This window comes from Hippocampus guttulatus, chromosome 13, assembly GCF_054856545.1.
Source record: "Hippocampus guttulatus isolate MCC_2025c chromosome 13, RoL_Hgut_1.0, whole genome shotgun sequence".
Classification (NCBI taxonomy): domain Eukaryota; kingdom Metazoa; phylum Chordata; class Actinopteri; order Syngnathiformes; family Syngnathidae; genus Hippocampus; species Hippocampus guttulatus.
The window spans coordinates 7,231,521-7,244,861 of record NC_141273.1 but is presented as its reverse complement, the minus strand read 5'-3'; the positions used below and the strand labels follow the sequence as shown (position 1 = coordinate 7,244,861).

General features: G+C 40.3%; 1 protein-coding gene across 3 annotated transcripts; it reads right to left on the bottom strand.

Moving 5' to 3' along the window:
• Nucleotides 1-98: 98 nt before the first annotated feature.
• Nucleotides 99-12,366, bottom strand: mis18bp1 (MIS18 binding protein 1). 3 transcript variants are annotated; one of them, XM_086126986.1, is made up of 16 exons: nucleotides 11,637-12,366; nucleotides 11,038-11,169; nucleotides 10,725-10,960; nucleotides 10,558-10,631; nucleotides 10,265-10,386; nucleotides 10,071-10,161; nucleotides 9,161-9,297; nucleotides 8,932-9,080; nucleotides 7,662-7,731; nucleotides 6,303-7,404; nucleotides 4,550-4,731; nucleotides 3,021-3,148; nucleotides 2,443-2,585; nucleotides 1,843-1,927; nucleotides 1,715-1,769; nucleotides 99-1,237 (listed from the first exon to the last, which is right to left on the bottom strand). In XM_086126986.1, exons 1-16 carry the CDS (start codon nucleotides 12,289-12,291, stop codon nucleotides 1,137-1,139), a joined length of 3,462 nt encoding a protein of 1,153 aa, XP_085983112.1. In that variant the 5' UTR covers nucleotides 12,292-12,366; the 3' UTR covers nucleotides 99-1,136. The 3 variants fall into 3 exon arrangements, 2 of the variants coding, with proteins under 2 accessions (XP_085983112.1, XP_085983113.1); XM_086126987.1 differs by having other exon boundaries at nucleotides 9,161-9,294; XR_015102651.1 differs by lacking the exon at nucleotides 99-1,237 and having other exon boundaries at nucleotides 1,717-1,769; nucleotides 2,999-3,148.
• Nucleotides 12,367-13,341: the final 975 nt, after the last annotated feature.

Sequence of the window (13,341 nt, the reverse complement as noted above, 5' to 3'; positions counted from 1 at the left end):
TTTACTCACCTATTAATTCCACCACTATTTTGTCATAATTGTTTAAACCACCAGTATGTTCCAAAAATAATGGTATGCAACTGTTCCATGGACATCAAAATTTATTGTCAGTCATAAAACAAAAAAAATGCAGATACTGACGTTGTATTCATGTACACACACACACACACACATATTTATATATATACACATTTTATACAGTATATATACATTCACATATATATATATATATACATACATATTCATATATATATATATACATACACATTCATATATATATAAAAACATACACGCGCGTGCCAGTATGGTCCAAAAAAAATGGTATGCATCATTAAAGGATGGAGATATATTCAACTCCCTTTGCCACTCATGTTTTGTCAGGTCGCTTATATTTAGCTCACTGGTTTCATTGAGTCCATGTTGATTCTTTGTGTTTGGTTTTGTTCCTGTCAGTTGCTATGACCCTAAGCTATGTAATGGTGAGCTTGGTGTTTGTTATGGTGACGTTTGTTAATGTCATTTTACGAGTGTTCCAAAGTGCCTGTTTTCCTTTTTGGGAAATTAAATACTTTTTGAGAGCATTTGTGCCTTGCATCCCTGCTTTCCTGCATTTGGGTCCACCCAATCTGTGCCTTAAAATGTGTGTGTGTGTGTATGTAAAATTTGTCACTTAAATTCAATATAATTAGATGTCATTTTTATTTATGATTAAATAATTTTCCTACATTTTACTTAATTCTATTTCCAATAAGTCAATTCACCAATTCTCTGAGGTAAACAAATAAAGCATATAAAAATGCATACATTAATTTTAATTTAGGGGGAAAAATGCAAAATAAAATATTAAGGACTCTTGCTTGTGTGAAGAGAATGGACCTTACGTGGCATGCGGGCCATATTCTGCCCACACCTGACATGGCACTATGCCCTGAGAGATGTGAGAGTGTGTGTGTGTAAGCATGTCAAATGTGAGTGCACGTGTTGAAGAAAATAATTCATCCTCTCTGACATATTATGCTCACTCAAACACCATGTCACATATGTTTTACGACATGCACTTCTGAAAGAAGATATTTGCTTAAATGAACCTTCCATTGTAAAGTATTCTTAATAAATTTGCTTTCAGTCAATTTGCTTCAGTCATTGTCCGAGAAGTAAAAATCCTCCTCTTCCTCACTGTCGGACAACATGGCAGCTTTCTCTGGAAACATCTCCCGAATGACAAAGGAATCGTTTCCTAGGGAGGGAAAAAAAGGGGGGTTTAAGGTGGATGCATACTTTTCTCATTCTTTAGGTCTGAAAGAACACAGAATTTCAAAACGCTATTGAAGCATTTTAATGTGTACTAACTTGGTTTGTGTATATAAAAGCAGTGTCTTCCTATGATAACATAAAAACACTTTACAGCGCCTTAAAGTTGAGGAAAATGACACTTTTTGTACAAAAATATACAAAATTTAAATGATTTTACCTCATATGAATTAGTGAGTTGGTATTATGCTAGAAACATTGTAATTGTTTAAAAAATGCGTGGGAAAAAAATCGTACAGCTTCAAAAAAAAGTTTAAATTTGATGTTCAGCCTAATAAGCAAATATTGTAAAAATGATCGTCTTGTCTTTAAATTCATGTTTTGCTTCCCAAATATATTAAAATTGGATTTGAAAGGATTTTCACATCAACTCCCCGATGGGAACCCTGCCAATGAAACCTACCTGTTTTTTCAAATAGTCTCGCTCTTCTTTTAACTGCTGGTGTGGGCACAAAGTCCTGAGAGGGATCATAAAAGAAAGTAGTAAGTAATCTGCTTCTTGAAATTGACAGACAAGGATCTAAATAGTACCTTTGCTGGAACTTTTTTGTGGTCGTTGACCTGATTTCGTTTTATCGCTTTCTGCAGTTGAAAGACATACCTGTCCTCATCGCTCCTTGAAAAAAAGGGAAGGGGGGGGGGGGGGCCACATAACGAATCATTCAGCAGAACAGACGTATCAAGGACATATCTTGAATGAGACTAATTTTGTTTCCTAATTATTGTTGGGCATCATTTGAATTTGAACGATTCCACCTTTAATGTGTGCCACAAAATTGCAGCACAGCCGCGATGGCTGCACAGCACTTTTCTACTTGCATGGTAGTCAAACTGTTTCAATACTCCTATTCATGACACACTATTAGGAACAATTGGAGGTTCACGCTCTTGCTGAAGGACACTTCATGGTCACGCCGGCTCAGGATCAAACCCACAAGCTTTGGGTTAGGAGACAACCACTCAACATTTCCATTTGTAAAATATGGTCCAAATTTCAGAACTATTTTAGGACACCTTGAAAAATATTTTCAACTGTGAAAATGTACATAATACGTCCCCTCGGTGGAAACCTCTTATATTGACACAACGCTTTCCGGAATTTTGTGGTGCGAATTGAGACAAAGCAGTCACCTGTTTGTAGAATACACCAGTCCAGGAGAGGCATGTAGACACCGAGGAGTCTTCACTTGAGGGAAATGCAGCGAAACAGGTGTCAGTGGCTCCAACTGGCTTATTTTGAAGTCCTGGTCTCCATCCGAACACATGGACGGGATCTACTTGTTGTAATGGCAACAAAATGTGGGGAAAATGTGTGAGCTCATCTCCAACTTGAATGGCGTTCGAGCAGTGTTTTCCCCAAACATGCCATCAGAAATGATGCAGTTTAGCATTTATGCATTCATTTAACATAATGTATCTTCACGAGCGGTGTTTATAATGACAGGAGGAACAGTTGAATGCTCTGTCACAAGAAGACAAAGGGTGCAATGAACTTGCGACGGTACTCATTGCCTCAGATTAAACAGAATTTTTTGTATTATCATTTGGAATTATTTCAATACATGGTATATACTTGGTGGTATTCTGTTTGGTGGTGCGCTTGGAGATTTTTCAAATGTAAAATATACATGATAAAATGTGCCTTGGCTCAATTAGTGTTCAGAAACATCGTGAGAAAAAAACCCACTGCAAAAAGAAGCGATGCCAACCTCAAAGCACTTATTGTGTGTGGCGCTGAAGGCATCGTCGGTGTTCTCTCGGGGCATTGTCTCCAGGAACTGACGCACCTGCTGTTTTCTCTTGAAGGTTCCCATGCCTGCAGATATGATGGGATGGCCTGGAAAAGAAAATTTGAATGTTTGCCCAGCGTTTGTACTCAATTACATATGCTGTAACATTTGTTGCAGGGGATATTCCGGACATTCCAGGGATAGCTGAAAAAAAACAATGCTGGAGAGCGGCCGTAGCTTTTTAAAATTTATTTTAAATACAGTATATAGTTTTTAAAAATGTATTTCAACTCATGAAAACATACATTTAAAATGTGTCATAAGTTTTACTGTTCAGTTATATTCTGGGGCTGCTTTGCGTAACCTGGCAGTGGGTGGTTTGAACCAGCGCTGCGCCTGGTCGCACAAACATTTTAAGACATAGGCAATCTGGAGCGAAATGTGTTGCCCACTGCCAGGCAGCTAGATCAAAGTTACAGTATGAGAAAGAAACAAACACAGTGAATAAATGAACAAGAATGGCTCAGAAAAAAAAGGTGCGACTATTATCGAGTGTTGATATAAAAACTTCGACAAATGTGAACAAAGCTACAACATACAGTCTGGAAAAGGCACCCATCAAACCTGAAAAATGTTGCCAGTTACCATCAATTGACAATGACATCTCAATTGCTCAGGGATCAGCTAACAACCGATCATGACTCAGCTTCAGAAAACAGCTGAGCCGTGATTGGTCCTTTCCCGAGCAACTGTGATGTCATTTTCAGTTTACAGAAGTGGCAGAATGGCAGCCTCCTCGAGAGGGCTAAAAAACATCTGGAAATTGCTGCTTTAGTCATATTCCACAAACATAATATTCATCAGAATGTCATGTTTAGACTCATGAAGGCGCACAAAACTCATTGTTGAAAATGAACTTTGGCAGTTGACTTCCCCTTTAAACAACATGAGATCATTTTCAGTAACTTTCTATACATTACTATTGTCAGTTTCAAGTTATGTCGTGATCATTTCTTTCATCAACAAAAAGGAACCAACAATTTTGTCAGCGTGTGTATGAACAAATTAGAGCCCTCAATGCACCCAACGTCTTTTTTTTTTCAATGTAGGAGGCAGCAAGAGTATCTGGCGAAGACGCACACGAGCAAGATGACGGTGAGAACACACAAAGTCTTCATAGGAAGGCTGGAGCTGAGATTAGAACCCCAAATTTCAGAAACCCAAAGCACGAGGTGTTGTGTAATTCTGACTTGATTCCTGTTATAGTGTCGTTCTTTTTTTAATGGTGGATGAATCCAACTTCACAACTGTCCCCAACAAGGGTGTATGATTATGTTCATAATATTTTGACTTTATTCCAGTCGAATTGCTGCTTTTTTTTCCTCCCCACCTCAGTATGTTTTGAACACTGCTTTGTACGCCGCTCTGTGACATCCCACAAGGAGAATGAAAAGCAAGCTTATTCTACATCCCCCTCCATGGTGCCTCATGCAAGGCTTTTGCCTTACCTGTGCCTTTTGGAGCTTCCGCCGCCTTTTTCTTTTGTTTTTTGCGGGTGCTCTCCATAGGGGTGTGGCAGTCTTGCAAGGCTAGGTCTTTGTTGTGGCACTCCTCAGCAGAGCGCGTGCCAACCATCATGGCCACCTTTGCCCAGTAGAATGGTGTGTGCAAGGGGTAGCTGGACACAGCCCTGCCAAAGAGCAAGTTACATGGGCACAGATGTGAGTTTCTGCTGTCGAGAATTTCTTGCGATGCGAGGCAGTGATTCCCAACCATTGGGCCAAGAGAATTGATCAGGTGGACTGTGGGAAATGATCCAATTTCACCTAATTGGTCTGAAAAATGAATTATTTAGAACAAACAATCTATGCGTTCAGTCATCTATGCCAACAAAGTACACTACTCTCAAATAACTTAGGTGAAATATAAGGATGAAATTTAAAATGCACCAACAACGAGGGTTAAACAGGGGTGGAAAATGTCCAGAATAATTCAGTTTTTTTCTGGTAAAATTCCTTGGGAATTTCTAAATGTGTTTCAAATTTGAGACATTCTTTAAATTAAGGGTACTTTGAGCCCGCGTCTGCGTGGGATTTCTCCGGGTACCCCGGTTTCCTCCCACATTCTCAAAAACATGCATGGCAGGTTGATGGAACACTCTAAATTGTCCCTCGGTATGATTGTGAGCATGGAGACTTTTTTTTGTCTATGTGTGCCATGCGAAATTTTCCACTTCATTCAAGCATCAATACCGGGATCTTGATCATGTCTCGAACATCCTTTTTGAAGTCGGGATAGACCGTTTATCAGCTGGGCCGATTGTCGGCGCCACTATTTGGCATTTTGAGGCATATCGGCATTGGGCTTTAAAACAATAAATAAATCGGCAGGCGAATTAAAAGATCATGTTAAAATTGAGTGAACCTCAGGATTTTTTTTTCACTTGACGTTCTCAGACATGCTGCAGAGCTTGGAAAGTTGCTGCACTTTTTGCTTTTGCTTCAATTTAAAACAAAGTGAAACATTAACATATCGAAATGATGCAAAACGACTTACTGTTGAAAATGTTGGGTGGCTATTTATTTGTTGATGTTTTCACTGAACTTTCTCAGACGTGCTTCTGAGCCTGGAAAGCACCCTGTCTTTTTGTTGGAATTTTAAAACAAAGATGTAATGCATTATTAACACGTTGCATAACTACTATCTTCCTTTTTACTGCAAATTAACATTGGCTCCAAATTACCAGCAAGATAGTAGATTTTAGGACCATCCTAAACTTTCAACGCAAAGCCAAATACCCCCGTTTTTCTAGTAGTGTACAAAGGGAGTCAGAAAATCTCCTGGATTGATCTTGTTTTGTGTTTTTTGTTATTGTAAAGTGTCCTTGGGTGTCTTGAAAGGCGCTTATAAATAAAATCTATTATTATTATTATTATCAAAAATATTAAATACAAATTATCAATCAAAAATTTTCCCCTTCAAAGTACCCACCCTGGAGCATCTTGCGAATGAGGATTTAAAAAAATAGGGTATTATGATCAGGTGTGTTGCCATGAGTTATCCTGCCACAAGTCTCATCTTTTCCCTCTTTGTAGACATGCCGGTTGATCGTGTGGTCGACACTGGAGGAGAATATTCAAAGTTTGAGTTTGAAATATATATGGTTGGTGACCCCAGTACTGGAAGCTTTCTGACAGCCCATGTGAACCTCGGATCCAAAAATGGTTGGGAAACAAGCATGTGGGTGACTGTGAGTCTTACTGTTGTAGTTTTGCCAGCTCATCCTGCGTCCACTCGTCCTCATCTTGGCCTTGAGGACAGGCAACGGATCCTCCGCTGGAAAACTTTTTAGATTGCGGCAACTGCGTTAAAGCCTTTGCAAGCGACACTTGTTTGAGGCTCTTGGTTTGAGGATTCCCGTTTTGCTTCCTGGGCCTCCTTTTGCCCTGCTGCTTCCTCTTTGGAGAAAGCGCCGCCTTCTTTTCCAGAGACGAAGACTCAGATAAATTTTCATGAGCGGCAGAAAGGTGAGGAGGAGCGCAGTTTCTCCCTGACTTTGTCAGTGGAGGAGCGTTGGACGTCTTTGGTTTGGACCCTTGTCGACGAAGCTTTTTGGATTTACTTCGAGATGACAGTGTGTTCTCAACATCTGACTGATCATCAGAGCTGGTGGTGTGATGACTTTGCCTCTTGTGCGGCTCCTCCTCCTCAGACTCTGACGATTCGTCATAAACAGCAAAAAAACCAAGGGGAAGGCGTTTCCTCGTTGACCTCACTAAAGGTGGTGTGTTGAGCACACTCTTTTTGGACCTTTGTCCAGGGAGATTTTTGGGCTTACTCGGAGATGGCAATGTGTGTGTGTGCTTCCTCTTGTCCTGTTTTTTCCTCTTTGTCGAAAGCACCTCCTGCTTTTCCAGTGAGTCAGACTCTGATAATTGAGAATCTGATTCATCAAGAGCAGAAAACTGAGAAGATGTGTGTTTTATTCCCGACCTCTTTAATGGACGAGCATTGAGCACCTTCTTTTTGGATTTATGTAAAGGAAATTTGGGGGGTTTCGGCATTGTGGCCTCATTGGACACCTGTTCATCAGCGGGAGCAATGTGATTGGCTCGCCTTTCGTCCTGCTGCTCATCAGGCTCTGATAATTTGTTATTAATTTCGGATACTTGAGAGGGCGTGTGTTTTCTCCTGGGGTTTACTGGAGGGGCATTGCACACTTTTCCTTTGGATCCTCGTGGGGGGAGCTTTTGGGGTTTGCTTGATGGTAGCGCATCCCCATTGCTCGACTTTTCCTGAGAGTTGTCTTTTGTCAGTGGCAGCGGCTGGACGCTCTCTTTGGTAGATTCACGAGGTTTATGACCTATAACCATAAGAGAATTGGTTGCCAGTATATGGATTCGATTCTATTTTTTAAAATGTTTTTGAATAGTCTTTTCAAAGGTATTGGAGACTATCTCTCTGGATGATATGAACTCCTATTTCCCTGTCAGACAGATGGTACAGTAAAGGGCTGTGTGGCTGTAAGTGCACAAGTGAACTGCGATACAGTGACGGACAACTGCATTGTAGTGATGTGGCTTGGCAGCAGCTGACAGGATCAGGCAAATGAGCATTTACCTTTATCGCTGAGAAGAAAAGCCTGGGCAGGTTTTCGAGACTTCTCCATATACACTTCTGGAGCAACATTCTGCAGAAATTAACATAACAATCAGCACTAATTGCAAAGTAATCGCACATTTTGTATGTGCTCCAAATGTACAATAAAATTGTATTTTTCAATGTTTTTAAATACTTTTATTAGCATACGAGTGGTCGTTGTTAGCATGACTTAGTCCCGATGCAGAGTTGTGTCGTTACCCTTGTTTTGCCTGTAGAGTTGTCCAACTCATTCTTTTTGAAACTTTTGTTGCTAACCGGTAGTAAATACCACATGTAAATAGTCAGGCCAAGAAAATCAGCGTTATTAATATTATATATTTTATGTTAGTGTCCACTGCACCCTAAACATCCTATTAGTTTCACTTTTAAAAAAATAAATAAATAAAACAAAGCAGGTCACCTTTAACCTACGGTAGCGCGTGACTTGCATCACTGGAAGTCATTAGCAGTCAGCAGTCTGCACTCGAAGCTTGCGCTCAGGGCTGTTGCATCATCTCTCTCTGTCTTTTTCTTTTTTTTTTTAAATTCTCATTCAAAGTTTGTTTCATCTGCAATTCTTCAATGCCACTGGCAAAGAATAGCACCAGGAGAAGCATTTTAAAAAAGGGTACACGTGAGCTCCGATTGTGATGTTCATGCAGTTAACACACTGCAAAAGTGCATCCCATGCCTCAGACTAAGGGTAGGACTGATTTCCTTTTCACAAACTCTTGTATCTATTACAGTTTTCTGTTTTGTTCATATCAGTGGCCGTTATGTTATGTTATGTTGCTCATCATGGCATGTGTGCGGACAAATTTTTCTTTAATAATTTAATAATGTATCTTTGTTCATTTCTCTATATGGGGAAAGGGCAGAACAATCACTGGAAAGGCTCCTCCACCAAAGGACAAACTACAACTTTGTGTTCAATTAACTCTTCCAATGGTACAACCGACATTTTCAGTTGATTTTATTTTTTTTACTTTATGTGCAACACTTTGTATGCAGCTGTGGGTTTTTTTTAAATAAAGTTGTATAGACTGTAGAGTTGAGTTATTAGGGTAGGTAAAGTCAGCATAACGGATGCAGATGAACAGTTGTCTTGAATGGCATACCGTAGCTTTGTATGAAATAAATCATGACGGGGCAAAATGTTTTCTCATGAACAACAAGTAAAAGCTGTCAAAAGAGGTCCATTATTTTTGATAAAAGGAAGACACGCTGGAAAAAAAATTGTGGTACTTACAGGGCCGAGGACGACAGTGTTGTAACAATTAAATATGGTAACATTCATGTCTGCGTCCAGAATGACCCTGCCTCCTTTCCAATAATCAAGGGGTGGCTTGATCAACCGACCACTCCGAGTCACTTGTTTGTAGGACGTACAAGTGTCCGCTGCAAAAGAAAAGCACACGTATGAATGAAGAAAGTAAAAAGAGTCTGGAATGCTGCAGATTGATCAAATGATAATTCACCTTGAGGTTGTTTTTGTCTTGTACATGTTTTGACTGCATTTTTCTTAGGTCTTTTCATCGTAGGTTTGAGAGAAGACGTCTCTGTTGTTGATTTGGTCATTTTGCTTCTCTTCTCAGTGTTCACTTTTCTCCTGCTGCTAGAAGGAAACAAATCCGGCTCTTGATTAAAAATGTGTGTGCGTGCGTGCGTGCGTTTTTTATATGGGGTGTCCCAACCAACCAAGACGGTCCTAACATGCAACATTTTGAGGTTACAAACGGCACACAAGGCAAGAAGCCAAACTCACACTCAGGTGCAACCATACTTAGCGGCTTTTAATATATACCCAAGAAGTAGTTTTGAGCAAATATTTTCCATCACTACAATTTGCAAAACCTGCAGAAATTACACAGGACTGCTGAAGGGTTGATGTTTGACTGAAATGCTGTTGAATTAATTAAAATTGAAAAATGGTGAATGTCAGACTGAAAAAAGATGACTCATTATGGAAAATGCGGATATCAAAGTAGTTTGAAAAGCCGGCTTATTTCGAACGCTTTACATTTTGAGAAAAAAGCAGAGGGGCTATTTAGGATGGGGTGTGGTTATGTTATTATCAGCCGTTTATCTTCAGTTTTGTGGATTTAACCGTAAAACCAAATGTGAATGGAAATGAACATCATCCCAGCACTGTTGGTGCTGTTTATAATGAGTACAAAATACTCTCTCGGGACAATTATGGCTTTACTACCGCCCTAGTGTTGGTTAGAGGGACTACAAGATGTTGGGATTTTCTCACAAATTCGGGTGATGCCGCCACCTAATGAAGCAAAATCCGTCATAAACAATGAAACCCATGTACTGGTTTCCAATCAAACATCTTCAGAAGAACACAGTCTGTACATCTAAAATAGTGCAGAAAAGTCTTACTCTTTTAATTCTGACAACCACTTCTCATAAAGCTCTTTCCAGTTTGAAGGGAAGCCATGTGCAAACATCCTCAGAAGCCAGCGGGGAAAGTCTATCACAGAAAAATGTGATACATGGGTCAGTGGAAAGATCTTTCGACAGATCAATCACAACATTAGAAACACCTTCCCAATTTCACACTCCATCCAGCTTACCAGTATCCACATACAGATTCATCTTCCCCACCAGCATGTAAACATTGCCGGACAATGTCTTCAACACAGTGCTGGAAATTCTCTCTACAATAATGTTACTGTTCCATGGTATCCTGTCCTCCCTGAGCCGGATGAGACACAACAAAGATGCTGTCAAGTCTTACATTTGTAATTTGAAAGACAAAACTGTCCTTTTACACAGTCCCAGTATTGAAAACAGGTACAGAACTAAATATTTAAACAAACAAAATAAAAATACCTGTAAATAAATAATAATAAATAAATTGACCTACATGCGGATTCCTTCCACAAACAGGCCATTACGATTCCTCCTTAGGAACCACTTTTCAAGACGAAAGGCACTCTCCTGCCGGGGGGGGAGACAAAATTAAAACACACACACACACACATATATAGTTTTCCTTTTAGAGAATTCCATTTATATTATATTACTACTCACATTGGGTTTTTTTGTAGAGTTTGGCCTTTGCTTGTCCTTGAACATTGAGTTCTGTTTCTTGGAAATGGAAAAGGAGGGCCGGTTGAGGAGGATGGGATCAAACAAAATATGGTCCGACTCTACAGCGAAGGGAGAGTCCTCTTCAGGATTAAGTGTGTCTGACTGGCTGTCAGCAAGCTCTTGGGTGACTGGACTCTCAATTTGCAGCATCTGACATCTGTAGCCAGTGTGGACAACTAAAATACAGTAATAAACACTAAGTTTTCGTAGATTTTGTTTGTGCGCAGACATAGACTTTTGTCATTATGCTTACCTTGATCAGGGGGTTCACTTGGTTCCTGGCAGTCTTCGCTGTCTTGCTCTAGCTCTCTTCTGCATACCCGCTCTTTCATGTAAGCAAACATCTTTGCGGGAGACATGAGTTTTTCCAAAGACACAGTGCACCCTGTTAGAAACATACTGTACAGTCATTAAAACGGCTTACTAAAAACAAGTCGTGTACAAATGACAATATCATTACCGAAGAAAGTTTTTGCTTGACTCAGCTGCATTAACGGTCCTTTTTCCACAGACTACTATATGCATGTGATGATTATTATATGGTCTGCCTACATGTGTTGTGATCCCTTTTTGTTGAAATAGCCATTGCTTAAACCAGGAGCGCCCAATCTTTTTTGACCAAAGATCTACTTTTCAAGCAACCAAGATCCCGCGAATGACCTGTTACCGCACGTGCGCGTATACACACACCCACACATTTTGGTGTTTTGTCTTTGCTTGTGTGAAGCACATTGAGTTACCTTGTCCTCGAAATGTGCTATATAAATACAATCGCCTTGCCAGAGGCACGGCTCATATCTCGAAAGAAAATCGTAAATCAAGGCAACACTGTGTTCATTAAAATCGCCTTACTTTTCATGCTGCATGTGCTTTTCTTTGGAGTGTAGCGATATCCCACTGCAATCTCCGTGTTGTCATCCTCGATTTCTGATGTGACGTTTGCCCCGATGCAAACTGTGTTCATCTCCTGCTCCTCCAGTTTTCTTTTCCTCGAGTTCTTCCTCGCGGGGGAAAAAATGGACACTGGGGGCATGCAGGCGTCGATAGGAAATAATTCTTTCTCGAATCTGTTGACGCTTTTGTCAACAATATGTCGAGGGTCTCTGGTTGAACTTCGGTCTGTGTCCACGCGTAGTGGAAACGCCGCCGTGGATTCCATAAAAGGTGTCACTGGTGATCGAAATCGATGTACGGTGTTGGTTGTATGTGGAAGCTGCATTGCCTGTCTGTTATAGTCCGAGTATGCATCGCCAAAGCCTTCCTTGGGACTCTTCATCGGCGAAATAGTCGACGCCTCCACTTCACCAAACCTGTGATGTAGTTCACTCGGTTCCCAGGCGTTCTCTGTTCGGCTCAAGGCTGGTTTCATTTGCGCGACGTATTCTTCGCCAACTCCGCTCGTCGTTTGTTCTCCGCTCTGTACTCTCGATTTAAGCATCGCGAATACCTTCGCCGGAGATTGGAAGCGAGTGTCCGAACATTGCACGAAATGTTGATACGACGCCATTAGTTTTAGGAGTCCTGTGCTAGGCTAACAACTGAACCTAGTAGCTGACGACTAACCTGCTTACAAAAGTAGGAAGAAAAAGAAAAAAAATCATAACTGCCGCGTGTGGGCGGAGACGCCTGACGTATTTTGAAAAAAACACGTCACTTCCCTTTCTGTTCTTCATTGATATACTGTAATAGTCCGGGAAAATATATATATAATAGTCCGGGACTACAGTATACAGTAAAACCTCCTGATAGGATACAATACGTCATATTTTGTTTATTATTTTTATGTATTTATTCTTTATTTCTATAAAAATGCCCCTGTATGTTTATAAATTTAACTGGATAACAATATGTAATGTGTTTGAATGAATTTAACTGTTTTTGTTTACATTTTGTTCTAACGTTTTTGACTGACATTGGTTGCATTAAAATGTATTCCTTGATATAGATTTTTTTTCAATAACTTGTTAGGATAAGTTGTTCAGGGAATGGATGGATGGACATAATGTTCTGTTTTGTTGGTTGCATTAATTCATAAATCTGGCTAACATAAGCTATATTGATTATGTATTATGTATTTATCACATTAAATTTGTTAATAGATTTATTGTATATAATAACACAATACCTTTTTTAATGCTCCAGTTAGCCACCAGAATGATGCTGACATTTTTGTTAATAGATTTATTGTACAGTCTATAATAATATGAAAGTATTAATTATAATTCAGGGCGGCCCGGTAGTCCAGTGGTTTGCACATCGACTTCACAGTGCAGAGGTACCGGGTTCAATTCCAGCTCCGGCCTCCCTGTGTGGAGTTTGCATGTTCTCCCTGGGCCTGCGTGGGCTTTCTCCGGGTGCTCTGGTTTCCTCCCACGTTCCAAAAACATGCATGGCAGGCTGATTGAACACACTAAATTGTCCCTAGGTGTGAGTGTGAGCGCGGATGGTTGTTCGTCTCTGTGTACCCTGCGATTGGCTGGCAAGCGGTTCAGGGTGTACCCGCCTACTGCCCGAAGACGGCTGCGATAGGCTCCAGCACCCCCTGCAACCCTAGTGA